Source organism: Mandrillus leucophaeus, unplaced genomic scaffold (genome assembly GCF_000951045.1).
Source record: "Mandrillus leucophaeus isolate KB7577 unplaced genomic scaffold, Mleu.le_1.0 Scaffold215, whole genome shotgun sequence".
Taxonomy (NCBI): domain Eukaryota; kingdom Metazoa; phylum Chordata; class Mammalia; order Primates; family Cercopithecidae; genus Mandrillus; species Mandrillus leucophaeus.
Window position 1 is genome coordinate 1,046,222 of NW_012102199.1, and position 13,514 is coordinate 1,059,735.

The 13,514-nt window shown below is 43.1% G+C and overlaps 1 protein-coding gene across 2 annotated transcripts in view; it reads left to right on the top strand.

Moving 5' to 3' along the window:
• The window catches only part of LOC105540096 (cytochrome P450 4F12), a 54,476-nt gene extending 40,962 nt beyond the window's left edge, over positions 1-13,514 (top strand). The window contains exons 6-13 of one of the 2 annotated variants that reach the window (XM_011980583.1): positions 38-159; positions 1,131-1,401; positions 2,451-2,517; positions 2,703-2,832; positions 12,304-12,437; positions 12,529-12,593; positions 12,807-12,889; positions 13,275-13,508. In XM_011980583.1, coding sequence (XP_011835973.1) covers positions 38-159; positions 1,131-1,401; positions 2,451-2,517; positions 2,703-2,832; positions 12,304-12,437; positions 12,529-12,593; positions 12,807-12,889; positions 13,275-13,452 — 1,050 coding nt within the window. In that variant the 3' untranslated portion in view covers positions 13,453-13,508. Of the gene's footprint in view, positions 1-37; positions 160-1,130; positions 1,402-2,450; positions 2,518-2,702; positions 2,833-12,303; positions 12,438-12,528; positions 12,594-12,806; positions 12,890-13,274 lie in introns of both variants that reach the window. The other variant, XM_011980584.1, reaches the window with a different exon arrangement.

Below are 13,514 nucleotides of genomic sequence, written 5' to 3' on the forward strand. Positions count from 1 at the left end.
AGGGCCCAGCTCTAGCTCTCTTCCCTTCTGTGGCCAGGACAAGTGGCAGCACCTGGCCTCAGAGGGCAGCAGTCGTCTGGACATGTTTGAGCACATCAGCCTGATGACCTTGGACAGTCTGCAGAAATGCATCTTCAGCTTTGACAGTCGTTGTCAGGAGTGAGTTCCTTCCCAGGGCCTGGGGTGTGAATCCACGGACCAAAGGGAGTAAGTTGGGGAGGGAGGAATGAGCAAAGTAACCAGAAGTACCTTTCTGGAGGATTTGTATCAGCTGTGCTTTGAAGGTCGAGGAAGAGGAGAAAGTGTTGTCTTTACAGGTAAGTAGAAATATTTGGGTTAAAGCGAGAAGGTTAGGATGAGCCAAGCATGTGCAAGAGACAGTAGAAACAAAGTTGTGGAAGTAGGGGCTAGATATTAAGGCCACTGAAAATCAGGAAAAGTGGTATGAAGTTTATAAAGAGATTTCCAGAGAGCTTTTGCAATTTCAGCTGATGATGAATGTGGTAAGAGTTGAGCTGTGTGGGAAACTGTGAGCCCGCCACCTTGCCCAGGTAATTTCTGTATTTTTAGTAGAGAGGGGGTTCGCCATGTTGTCCAGGCTGGTCTCGAATTCCTGACCTCAGGTGATCTGCCCTCTTTGGCCTCAGAAAGTGTTGGGATTACAGGCATGAGCCACTGTGCCCGGTTGCTCCTTCTTTCTTACATGGTGAAAGAGAGAGGGAGAAAGAGAGAGAGAGAGAAGAGAGAGAGTTGGTTAGTGGGGCAGGGTGGGGGGAGCTGGAGCAGGGATGAATTGGAAGAGGATGAAGTCTGAGTTGTGTGGACACTTTTGGTAAGGAAAATGACCAGTACTGGATACTGGGTGGGAGAGAGGGGAGAGCAACTTGGTGTCCAAGCTCTACTCTAGGTGCCTAGGTGCATGGAGACACTCTCTCAGAGATGAGACGCAGGGAGAGAAGACGGTCTGGAGAGTCAATCTCATGACTGACACCCACCATGCATCTCTAGGACCATCTGTTTCTAGATACTCAGTTTCCTGATGGGAGGTAGCTCCTGGCTGCTGGTGGGAGGTGTTCCTGGCGCTTTGCATATGTTACAGTGTTGCCTCCCTTTCTGCCCTCGGCCTGCAGGAGGCCCAGTGAATATATTGCCACCATCTTGGAGCTCAGTGCCCTTGTAGAGAAAAGAAGCCAGCGTATCTTCCAGCACATGGACTTTCTGTATTACCTCACCCAAGATGGGCGGCGCTTCCGCAGGGCCTGCCGCCTGGTGCACAACTTCACAGACGCCGTCATCCAGGAGCGGCGCCGCACCCTCCCCACTCAGGGTATTGATGATTTCCTCAAGGACAAAGCCAAGTCCAAGACTCTGGATTTCATTGATGTGCTTCTGCTGAGCAAGGTGGGTTTCTCTACGATCTGAATTTAAGTGAGAGAATAGAGCTTGATGTCAAATGTCAGGTGAAATAAATTGGTCTTGATCCAAAGGGCACTGGGAGCCATGGAAGATGCTTGAGAAAGGGAAGGTCACAGGTAGGTTTTAGAGATGACTTTATTGCATGCAGCCCACGGGGCACTGCTAACTTTGAAACTGTGAAGAGCCTGAGATTTTACTTAACTTACAAGTTAGTGTGTTAGTCTTTCACATTTTTATGTATATCTATATGTTTATGTCTATGTCTATATCTATGATGACAGATGCACCAAACCCCTGGATCATTGCAGCCCATTAGCTATTTACAGCAATAACAGCAGGCAGAGTAGGATTGTAGTGCTGGCTCCGCATTCCTAGGGCAACACAATGTTTTTTACCTGTAAATGCACAAGAATTTGCACTATAGGAGAGGGGTCCCCCCATGATGAGTCTTATATCTTATATAGGACTGCTAGCTCATATGCTCCTTCTTTCTTACAGGGTGAAAGTTGAGAGAGAGAGAGAGAGAGAGAGAGAGAGAGAGAACACTGTGTTCTGGAGTATAAACTACTCCTCTCCTGTGAGATGGCAATTTCTATAGTTTTATAACCCAAATGTCTTCTGGAAAGATAAGACTCTCTGAGTTTACCACTCTAGAATGTGAGCAAATATTTTTGGAGCAATACATAATTTCTAACCTCCAAGGCAAATTGCCATTCAAATATCCTGTACCCCAGGTTGCCAGTATCGTTTTCTCTGAAAGTCTGTATTATGCAGAAAAAGAAAACATCCGAGGGCCATTGATTCCTGCCACCAGGGTCCAAAGAGGAGGCAAAGGAGCTGGGGGAAGCCCTTGGAGTTGGGGCTGTGGTGATGGTAAACAAGAGAGATCTAGACGTGCAGAGTGGATTTGAGTTTCTGGAAGAAGATCAGAGCTTCAGAGATTATCTCAGGTTAGACTTTGAAGTCTCAGAGACAGTATAAATAGTGTGTCTCTGTGTGTGTGTTTGTATGTGTGTGTCTTGCTTTCTCTTCAGGATGAAGATGGGAAGGCGTTGTCAGATGAGGATATAAGAGCAGAAGCTGACACCTTCATGTTTGCAGGTGAGAGTCCCAGTGTGGCACTACAGTGGGGACAGAGGTCCTTCTGTCTCAGGATCCAGGTGGGTGGACCCTGGCTCACTCCATTTTGCCCATCCTCCCCCTCCCTCCATCCTCCTGAGGGCCTCAATGTCTGGGCACTGTCCACCCTCTGGTGCTGAAGTCAAGCTTACCTGGCTGCTCCTCAGGCCATGACACCACGGCCAGTGGTCTCTCCTGGGTCCTGTACAACCTTGCGAGGCACCCAGAATACCAGGAGCGCTGCCGACAGGAGGTGCAAGAGCTTCTGAAGGACCGCGATCCTAAAGAGATTGAATGGTGAGTGCAGGTTCCTGTGGACTGTTCCTGAGCCCATCATTTGTTCTGCTCCCCAAGTGAGGAGGGGTGGAGGAGTTGTTTTGTTGATTCTTCCACTATTGCGTAGTGGGTATAAAAGCAGAGGACCACAGGCAGGGCTTGATACCCAGCCTGGCTGTCAGGGGAAAGGTTGCAGGCCTGTAGGACCAAAAGACCCGGGCTGCTGAGAGAATTGGTGACAGTATGTGAGGACAGATAATGCCACTTTGCACATGTTCAGCAAATGAACTTCCCCTCCACTCTCTTTCTTTTCTCCCAGAAATACCATTTTTTTCGAACATCCTCACTTCTTGAATGTTTGCTCAGGTGGCGAGGGGGAAGTTGTTTTTGTCAATTCTTCCATTATTGCTTAGTAGTACTAGGAGTAGAGCCCAGAGGCAGAACTTGGTATCTAGCCTGGCTAGCAGAGGATAATTTTCAGGTTTTTTGGACAGAGAGTCCTAGCCTGCTAAGAGAACTAGTGACAATATATGAAGGCAGATAATGGCACCTAGACACGTTCAATCAATGAATTTTACCTTCACTTCTTTCTTGTTTTCTCTGAATTAGCATTTTTTTTTCAAACATCTTTACTTCCTGAATATTTGCTCTTTTGTTCCATAATTCCTACCCTCCAGTCCAGTCGAGGCAGTCGTAAGGGAGACCTGGGAGTAAAAGTCGTCTATCTTTTGTCTAGAACATCTACATCATTCATCCATTCAGTCTTCATTCAGCAAACTCTTGCATACACGTTTCCAATGCCAGTTCTGTTCCCAGCACCTTTCTGTGCTCTGGAGACCTGGAAAGAACCCTGCCTATGGATGTGTCTTCCAGGTACTCCCAGCCTAGTGGGAACAGTCCCAGTGAAAGACATTCCCAGTCCACATGGGCAAGGATGGAGTTGAGAGCAAGAGAAGCATGGTTGGGAGTATAGAAAGTGTTTCAAGCCAGATGTGTTGGCTGTCGCTCGTGATACCAAGTACCAAGGAGGCTGAAGTGGGAGAATCACTTGAGGTCAGGTTTAAGATCAACCTGGACAATACAGAAAGAACCCATTTCTAAAAAAGTAAAAAACCAAAATAATAAAGTGCCTCAACTGAAACCCTGAATGATGATCAGTAGATGTTTGGAGGCAGTAGTGCCCTAGGTGAAAAAGACAACCTGGGCAAAAATGCAGTAAGGAGGAGTGGGAGAGAGGGAGAAGAGGGAAAGAGAGGCTTGTGCATTGGGGGAGGGAGATGGTCATAAAGGGAGCAAGAAGTAAGAGGGAGGGAAAGTGAGGGAGAGCAAGATAAAGAGAGGAGGGAAGAGAGAAGAAGACAGAAAGAGAATGAGAGAGGAAGGAACTGAGTTATGATGAGATAATAACCATGGCGGTGAAGGCAGAGTCTGGCTGTGGAAGGCATGGGAAAATGGTAATGACTTCCATTTTAACCCAAAGGCAATGGGGAGCCGTAAAAAGTGGTTGAGGAGGGGAGTGACAGGTCATATCTGGGCACCAGAAAAGTCTTTTCAGGGCTACTGTGGATAGAGGACCAGCTGTAGAATGAAGTCTCAGTGAAGACATTATGGGACCTGAGCCAGGCCAGGGGCTGGGGATGCAGAGGAGGCAATAGATTGGACAGGTGTTTTGGAGGCAGTGTCCTCCCGTCCAAGCCTTTGCTCAGCACAGCAGTCTTAAAAGGTGGCAAAACTTTTTGTGCTTTTAAAAACCAAAATATCAAGTAATATTGCGCACTTTATAAAAAAAAAAAGTGCCCAAAAATTTATGAAAATGAGCTTCCTTCTTAAGTCTCACCCTAGCAGTTTCTACCATCAATGGTTTTGTGTGTGTCCCTCCAGAAAATGGCTATCCTGATGCCCACATTACATGCACATACACTTTTTCTATACAAATAAGAGCGTATAAAATAGACACAGTATTTTTTCCCAAGATGGTGGATTGGAGGCAATGTCAGTGTGCCTCTCCCATGTGGAAGGACAGAATAGCGTGTAGAGATTCACACTGTGAACTTTCTTTTTCCGACAAACAACACGGGGACTTAACAGGAAAACCAAAAGAATCCACAGGTCCTTCAATAGAAGCTGCAGGCTGCATCCTACTCTGTGAGACAGGTGACAAACTGTAAATCCACAGAGGTTGAGGGGGGAGAGACTGCCTCGAGGATACACATCTTCACTGAGGAATCTGGAAATCCAGACCACAGGGGAAGGCCTTAACTCTACCCAGGGCTTGAACTGATTTAAGGAGTGGTGAGAAATATAAAAGTAGAAGCAGCAGTAGGAAGTGCCTTTCAGGCATTCCCAATCTCCAACATGGACTGAGGGAAGCCATTTCTTATTGTATCTCACAGGGGGCTTGGGGAAGTCAGACAACTAGCTCAGGCAGGGGTCACGTGTTGAACGAAATGACTAGCTGAATTTCTTGATAAAACCTTGAGTGGGAATGAACTCCCTTGAACAGAACCTGGAAGGCAAGCAGGAAGTGTGCTGTAGACAGGAGTTCAGGAGCTGGGTGCCTGGCCTTGGACAGAAACAAAAAAGGGCATTGCCTGAAAGCATTGCTATTTCTGTGGGAAAAGCTTATGGCCTGGGGCAAGTCTTAGTTCTGTTCACAGACTACCTGGATCTAAATCCAGTGCTATGAGTGGAACACTGCAGGTGTGACACCCACCTTGTGCCACCTGCATGGGAGCTGGATGAGGCTTACTGCCACCTGCTACTCTCCACTCCTTTGGCAAACTCTTCTGTGAGGCAGAGGCAGTTATACTCACCTCTGGGAGATTACCCCAGTGACCTGAGAACTGCCTTCTGACTCTCACAGAGCAAAACAAACAAACAAAAAAACAGTTGCAAAAAAAAAAAAAAAAATACCTAGTAAATTACTTAACCAAGGATGTTAAAGCTCTCTACAAGGAGAACTACAAAGCAGTGCTGGACAAAACCATAGATGACACAAACCAATGAAAACATATCCCATGTTCATGGATTGGAAGAAACAATATTGTGAAAATGATCATACTGTGCAAAGCAATCTATAGATTTAACGCACTGCCTATTAAAATACCTTCATCATTTTTCACACAACTGGGAAAGGCAATTCTAAAATTCATATGGAACCAAAAAAGAGCCCGTGTAGTCAAAGCAATACCAAGCAAAAAGAAAAAATTTGGAGGCATCACATTACTGGACTTCAAATTACATTACAATGCTATAGTTACCAAAACAACATGGTACTGGTATAATAGAAGGCGTTTAGACCAATGGAACAGAAAGGAGGACCCAGAAATAAAGCCAAATACAGCCAACTGATCTTTGACAAAGCATACAAAAACATAAATAGGGGAAAGGACACCCTATTCAATAAATGGTGCTGGGAAAGCTGGATAGCCATATGTAGAAAAATGAAACTGGATCCTCATCTCTCTCCTTGTACAAAAATCAAAGGCTTAAATCTAAGACCTGAGAGCATAACAATTCTATAAGATAACCTTGGAAAAACTCTTCTGGACATTGGCCTAGCCAAAGAATTCATGATCAAGACCACAAAAGCAAATACAACAAAACCAAAAATAAATCAGTGGAACTTAATTAAACTAAAAAGCTTCTGCACAACAAAACAATAATAATAATAACAGTAAGAGCAGAGTTAACAGACAACCTATAAAGTGGGGGAAAATATTTGCAAACTATGCATCTGACAAGAGGCTAGTATCCAGAATCTACAAGGAACTCAAACAAATTAGCAAGGAAAAAAAAACAATTCCATCAAAAAGTGGACAAAGGACACCAATAGATAATTCTCAAAAGAAGATACACAAACAGCTACGAAATATATGAAAAAATGCACAACATCGATAATCATCAGGGATATGCATATGCAAATTAAACCATAGTGAGATACCACCTTATTTCTACAAGAATGGCCATAATTAAAAAGTTCAAAAACAATAGATGCATGTTGTGGATGCAGTGAAAAGTGAAATGTAGTGAAATACTCATACACTGCTATGAAATTAACACAATCTCTGTGGAAAACAGTAAGGATATTCTTTAGAGAACTAAAAGTAAAGCCACCATTCCATCCAGCAATCTCATTACTAGGTATCCACCCAAAGGAAAAGTCATTACATGAAAAAGACAAAAGCACACACATGCTTACAGTAGCACAATTCACAACTGTGAAGATACGGAACCAACCTAAGTGCCCATTGACCAATCAATGGATAAAGAAAATGTGGCATATATACACCATGGAATACTACTCAGCTATAAAAAGGAATGAAGTAATGTCTTTTGCTGCAATTTGGATGGAGCTGGAGGCCATTATTCTAAGTGAAGTAAGTCAAGAATACAAAGCAAAATACCACATGTTTTCACCTACATGTGGGAGTTAAGCTGTGAGGACACAAATACATACAGAGTGATATAATGAGCTATGGAGACTCGGAGCACAAGGTTGGGAGGTAGGTAAGGGAGAAAAAACTACATACTGGGGACAGTGTACACTGCATGGGTGATGGGTGCACTAAAACCTCAGAATTCACCACTATAGAAATCATCCATGTAACCAAAGCACTTGTACCCCAAATGCTATTGAAATAAAAAGAAATAAAGTAGACACATATCTTCACATTAAAAATATATCTTTGGGAGCTTTTCTTTTCTTTTTCTCAAAATATGAGTTTTGGAATATTTGTTTTGTTTTTAATTGACAAATTTTACTTATATATATTTATAGGGTGCAACGTGATGTTATGATATATGTATACAATGTGGAATGATTAAGTCAATTTAATAAACACACCCATCATCTCATATACTCATCATTTTTGTGGTGAGAACTTTTGAAATTTGCTCTTTTAGCAATTTTGAGAAATATATTATTATCATCTATAGTCACCACGCATGTAATAGATCTCAAAACTTATTCCTCCTGTGTAATGGAAACTTGTACCCTCTGACCAATGTCTTTCCATTCTCTCTTCGTCCCTTCTCTGGTAACCACCATTCTTTTTCTTGGTTTCCATGATTTCTGTATTATCTATTTTAGATCTCACAGGTAATTAAAGTCACGTGCTATTTGTCTTCTTGTGCCTGGCTTATTTCACTTAGCATAATGTCCTCCAGGTTCTTCCATGTTGTCACAAATGAAAGAATTTTCTTCTGTTTTTAAGGCTGAATAGCACTCCATTTTGTATATATACCACATGGAAAATGAGGTTTGAATAACAAAAGCAATGATGAGAACAGGTTCTTCTTGCACTCAATGAGACATTACAGATAAGACAAGGGTTATCCTTGACATTCCTGCTACCCCGCCTAATCTCCCTTTCTCCAAGGGGGCCTGCAGAGATACTGATTTGTCATCTATCTGCCTGTCTGTTTATCAATCTATCTACATATCTTTCTATCATATATCTCCTTTTATATTCCATATATTTTTTGTCCTATGGTATTTACATTTACGGACATTTGGGAACATGGTTTTTTCCCCACTTAATAGTGTATCTGATAGCTATTTTTTCTGAGTGCTGAATAGCATTCCATGTTTTATTTGTCCCATCCCTTTCTTGAAGACACTTGTGTAAACATTTCCAATCATTGTAGATATGGTCAATTTGCCTTCCAGAGTCTCTATATTGATTTACCTTCTGGTCTGCATTGTGTGACAGGACTAGTGATCCTCATTTTCTCCTTTAGTGTAGCTGTATAATGTTCCATTCTGTGGATGTTTGTTGTGGGAAGTCAGGGACCCTGAATGGAGGTACCAGCTGGAGCCCCAGCAGAGGAACATAAATTGTGAAGATTTCATTTTAATATGGACATTTATCAGTTCCCAAATAATGCTTTTATAATTTCTTATGCCTGTCTTTACCCTAATCTCTTAATCCTGTTATCTTCATAAAATGAGGACGTATGTCAACTCAGGATCATTGTGATAATTGTGTTAACTGTACAAATTGATTGCAAAACATGTGTGTTTGAAAATATGAAATCAGTGCACCTTGAAAAAGAACAGAATAACAGCAATTTTTAGGGAACAAGGGAAGACAACCATAAGGTTTGACTGCCTGCAGGATTGGGCAAAAAGAGCCCTATTTTTCTTCTTGCAGAGAGCCTACAAATGGACGTACAAGTAGGGAAGATATTACTAAATTCTTTTCTTACCAAAGAATATTCATACCCTGGGAAAGGAATGCATTCCTGGGGGGAGGCCTGTAATGGCCGCTCTGGGAATGTCTGTGTTATGTGGCTGAGATAAAGACTGAGATTCACCCTGGTCTCCTACAGCACCCTCAGGCTTACTAGGGTGGGCAAAACTCTGCCCTGGTAAATTTGTGGTCAGACCGGTTCTCTGCTATCAAACCCTGTTTTCTGTTGTCTAGGATGCTTATCAAGGCAATACGTGCACTGCTGAACATAGACCCTTATCAGGAGTTCTGCTTTTGCACTTTGCCTTGTGATCTTTGTTAGACCCTTATCAGTAGTTCTGCTTTTGCCTTTTGTCCTGTTCCCTCGGAAACGATCTTTGTTAGACCCTTATTAGTAGTTCTGCTTTTTCCCCTTTGAAGCATGTGATCTTTGTACCTACTTCCAGTTCTTACATCCCCACCCCTTTTGAAATCCTTAATAAAAGCTTGCTGGTTTTGAGGCTCAGGTGGGCATCACGGTCCTACCAATAGGTGATGTCACCCCCGGTGGCCCAGCTGTAAAATTCCTCTCTTTATACTGTCTCTCTTTATTTCTCAGCTGACTGACACTTATGGAAAATAGAAATAACCTACATTGAAATATTGGGGGTGGGTTCCCCCAATAGATATTTATCTAAACATCTCCCCATCCATGTATATTTGGCGTGTTTCATGCTTTTGCTAAATTAAACCTGTGCAATTGGCATGTGTCTACAGTGAGCATTGCTCATATGTTTAAGCATCTCTGCAGGGCAAATTCCCAAAAGTGCAATTGCTGAATCAAGGACCATTTGCATTCTACAATTGTAATAATGATTGCAAATCCATTTCTATATTTGCTGAGTTTGATGGCACAAGCTTTCCCACAAATTTGCCAATAGTCTTATTGTATTATTAAATTTAAAATTTTTATCAGTCTTCACATTTCATCTTTTAATGAGCATTTTCTTAAATAAGAGTGAGAAAGAGCATCCTTTGCCCAGGTTGATAAGCCACTTTCTTTCTATGGGAGTGTCATCTTATATTTTCTGCTGTTTTTCTTTGGGTTCTTTTTTCTTATTTACTTATAAGAATGTGCATCATAATTAATGATTTTTTTCTGTCTTTTGTTGCAAAAGATTGCCGTTTGACTTTTTTTGGGGGTGCTATTGGTTAATTTTTATGAAGTTACATTTGTCCATATTTTCTTTTGTACCACACTACCCATCTATTTCCCAGAGTTTTGTGGGGCTTCCTTTAGCAGATGGGAAGTTTTCACTTATTCACACGACTGTCTCTGACCATTTTAGTCTTTTGAATGCATCCCTTTTTATGGCATTGCCATACTATTTTTATTACTGTGACTTTTTTTTTCTTTTTTCTTTTCTTGAGATGGAGTCTAGCTGGAGTACAGTAGTGGGATCTCAGCTTACTGAAACCTCCTATCTCCCGGGTTCAAGTGATTCTCCTGACTCAGTCTCCTGAATAGCTGGGATTACAGGCACTGTCCACCACGCCCAGCTAATTTTTGTATTTTTAGTAGAGATGAGGTTTCACCACTTTGGTGAGGCTGGTCTCAAACTCCTGACCTCAAGTGATCCACCCACCTCGGCTTCCCAATACTGTGACTTTCTAATAGGTTTTAACATCTGGCAGACTGGCTTTTTTTGTTGTTGTTGTTAAATCAACCCTTACAAACATTTGTTGTATGGCAAAGTATATGTTTTATTTGGATTGAGGGAAATTTATAGTGAAATACAGAGACTTCATGTTTCTTTTTAAGTTTAATCCAGGTATTTTATATCATTATGACTAGTATCTTTTCTTTTATTATGTTTTCAGTTGATGGTTATTTCTACATGGTAAAACTAATGATTTATGCATATAAATTCTGTGCCCAATGAACACAGTACATGCTGAAGATGGTGTTGTGTATCAAGAGAAAAAATATAGATAATTAAGTAAAAGTTCTTGGGACAACTGGAAAGCCTTCTGGAAAAAAGGCAACTGAACCCGGTTCTCATGTCTTATGACAAGATAATGTTCAGATTAATCATTTTTTTCTAAAAGAGTCCTAAAAGCCCTAGAAGGAACCATGAGAAAATTATTTTATAACTCCAGAGTAGGGATAATTTTGACATAAGTCCCAGGGGCTATGAAAAAGTGATACACTGTTAAATGAGAAAAGATACATGCCAGGCATGGTGGTTCATACCTGTAATCCTAGCAGTTTGTGAGGCCAAGGTGGGGAGATCACTTGAGATCAGGTGTTCAAGACCAGCCTTGTCAACATGGGGAAACCCCGTCTCTACTAAAAATAAAAAAAAATTAGCTGGCTGTGGTGGTGAATGCCTGTAGTCCCAGCTACTTGGAAGGCTGAGGCAGGAGATTCACTTGAACCTGGGAGTGGAGGTTGCAGTGAGCCGAGATTGTGCCACTGCACTCCAGCCGGGGCAACAGTGAATCCATCCTAGCCCCCCACTCCCACATAAAGGACACATAATAGTGTCTATAGTAGATGGTGTGCTCCCATATAATTTTTTTTCCCATATAATTTTTTAAGATGCTAAAAATTAGTCCAGAAAGCACACATTAAAAAAATAATAATCTGGCAACGTGTGGGGAGAAGTAAATGGCATTGGGCCATAGAGGTGGATTCTGTTTTAAAGTTCTCAAATTCTGAACCAAATAAGTGCACACAATATTAAAATTTTAAATAGCCACTGCAAAAGAAGAAAGATTAAGCAGAGAATTCAGCTCCTTTGCTGGATCTTAAGTGTTTATAAACGTTTTCCAGTGGGGCCTCTAGTGTTTTCTAAGTGGAAAATCATTATCTGCCAAAATGATACATCTGCTCCCACATTTCAAATTATATGACTCTCTTTTTTTCCCTTGCCTAATTGGACGTTCTGGTATCTCTAGTACCATGCTAAATAAGAGCAAAACACTGGATCTGGGTATTTTGTTTTTTTACTCATTTGCATTTGAGTTTGCTTTCTTGCCATAGACAGTGTTTATTTTTATGCAAATTTGTTAACCTTTTACCGCTGGCTTCTGGGTGTTTTCCTCAGAGTATTTTTATCTGCTTGGCTAAATTTTCTCTGATACTTTTCTAATTGTCTGCTTCTCTAACTGTTTTCTGCTTTTGAAAATTCTCAAATGTTTGATTCCCATGGAGTTTATTTTGTGACAGGGAGAAAAGGTCTCATCTGGAAACGGAAAAACTGGAGCGTTGTGTCTTCGCTCCCTTGATAATGATTGCGGCTGGGTGTTTCCTTAGGGACGACCTGGCCCAGCTGCCCTTCCTGACCATGTGCGTGAAGGAGAGCCTGCGGTTACATCCCCCAGCTCCCTTCATCTCCCGACACTGCACACAGGACATTGTTCTCCCAGAAGGTCGAGTCATCCCAAAAGGTGCCCACAGCCTCAGGGGGAGGAGCCTCCCAGGTAGGAAGATGGGCCCTTCAAGGGGTCCTCGTCCTGACTGCCCCCTTCTCTCCCACAGGCATTATCTGCGTCATCAATATTATAGGGGTCCATCACAACCCAACTGTGTGGCCGGATCCTGAGGTGCTGCCTTCCTCATTCACCACCACCACCCCCCATCCTCTACTCTTTTTTTTCTTTGTTTGTTTTTTGTCAATTCCAATGTTCCTAGTGGAGGGGGCAGGGTTTTGATGAGGAAAATCCAGCATCACCTCACCCCAACACACACATTTGTCTCTCCAACAAGGCTGCTGGACCTAGGAGACCCCACCCAGCAAACCTTTGTCTCACCTGCAGGTCTATGACCCCTACCGCTTCGACCCAGAGAACAGCAAGGAGAGGTCACCTCTGGCTTTTATTCCCTTCTCCGGGGGGCCCAGGTAAGAACGTCGTGTGTCTGAGGATGGGGTGATGGGTGCCGGAATCGAAAAAGGAGGACTTTGCAGATGGTCCCACTTCATGATCTCCCCTCTATTTCGTCACAGTTTATGGGAAAACGTCCACAGAATGGGGATGAGTAGGTCCTAGAGGAGTCGCCAGAGTGCTCAAAATCCCCTTCTCCATCTGCTGGTCTGAGAGGGAGCTGGAGTCTGGCCCAGGCTCCAGGACAAGCAATCCCACATGGGGGTCCCAGGCATGCTTAGCCCCTCTCTTTATCTCTCAGGCTGAGCTGGGTGTGGTTGGGGGTCCCGGACCAGGTTCCTGGAGTGATGGGACCCAAATGCGGGTCTTGGCTGCAGTCACAGTCCACTCTCCCGCCTGCAGGAACTGCATCGGACAGGCGTTCGCCATGGCGGAGATGAAGACTGTCCTGGCACTGATGCTGCTGCACTTCCGGTTCCTGCCGGACCACACTGAGCCCCGCCGGAAGCCGGAGCTGATCATGCGCGCCGAGGGCGGGCTTTGGCTGCGGGTGGAGCCCCTGAACGCAGGCTTGCAGTGACTCTCTGATCCATCCACCTCATTTTGCAGATTCTCATGAATAAAACGGTGCTGTCACCTCTG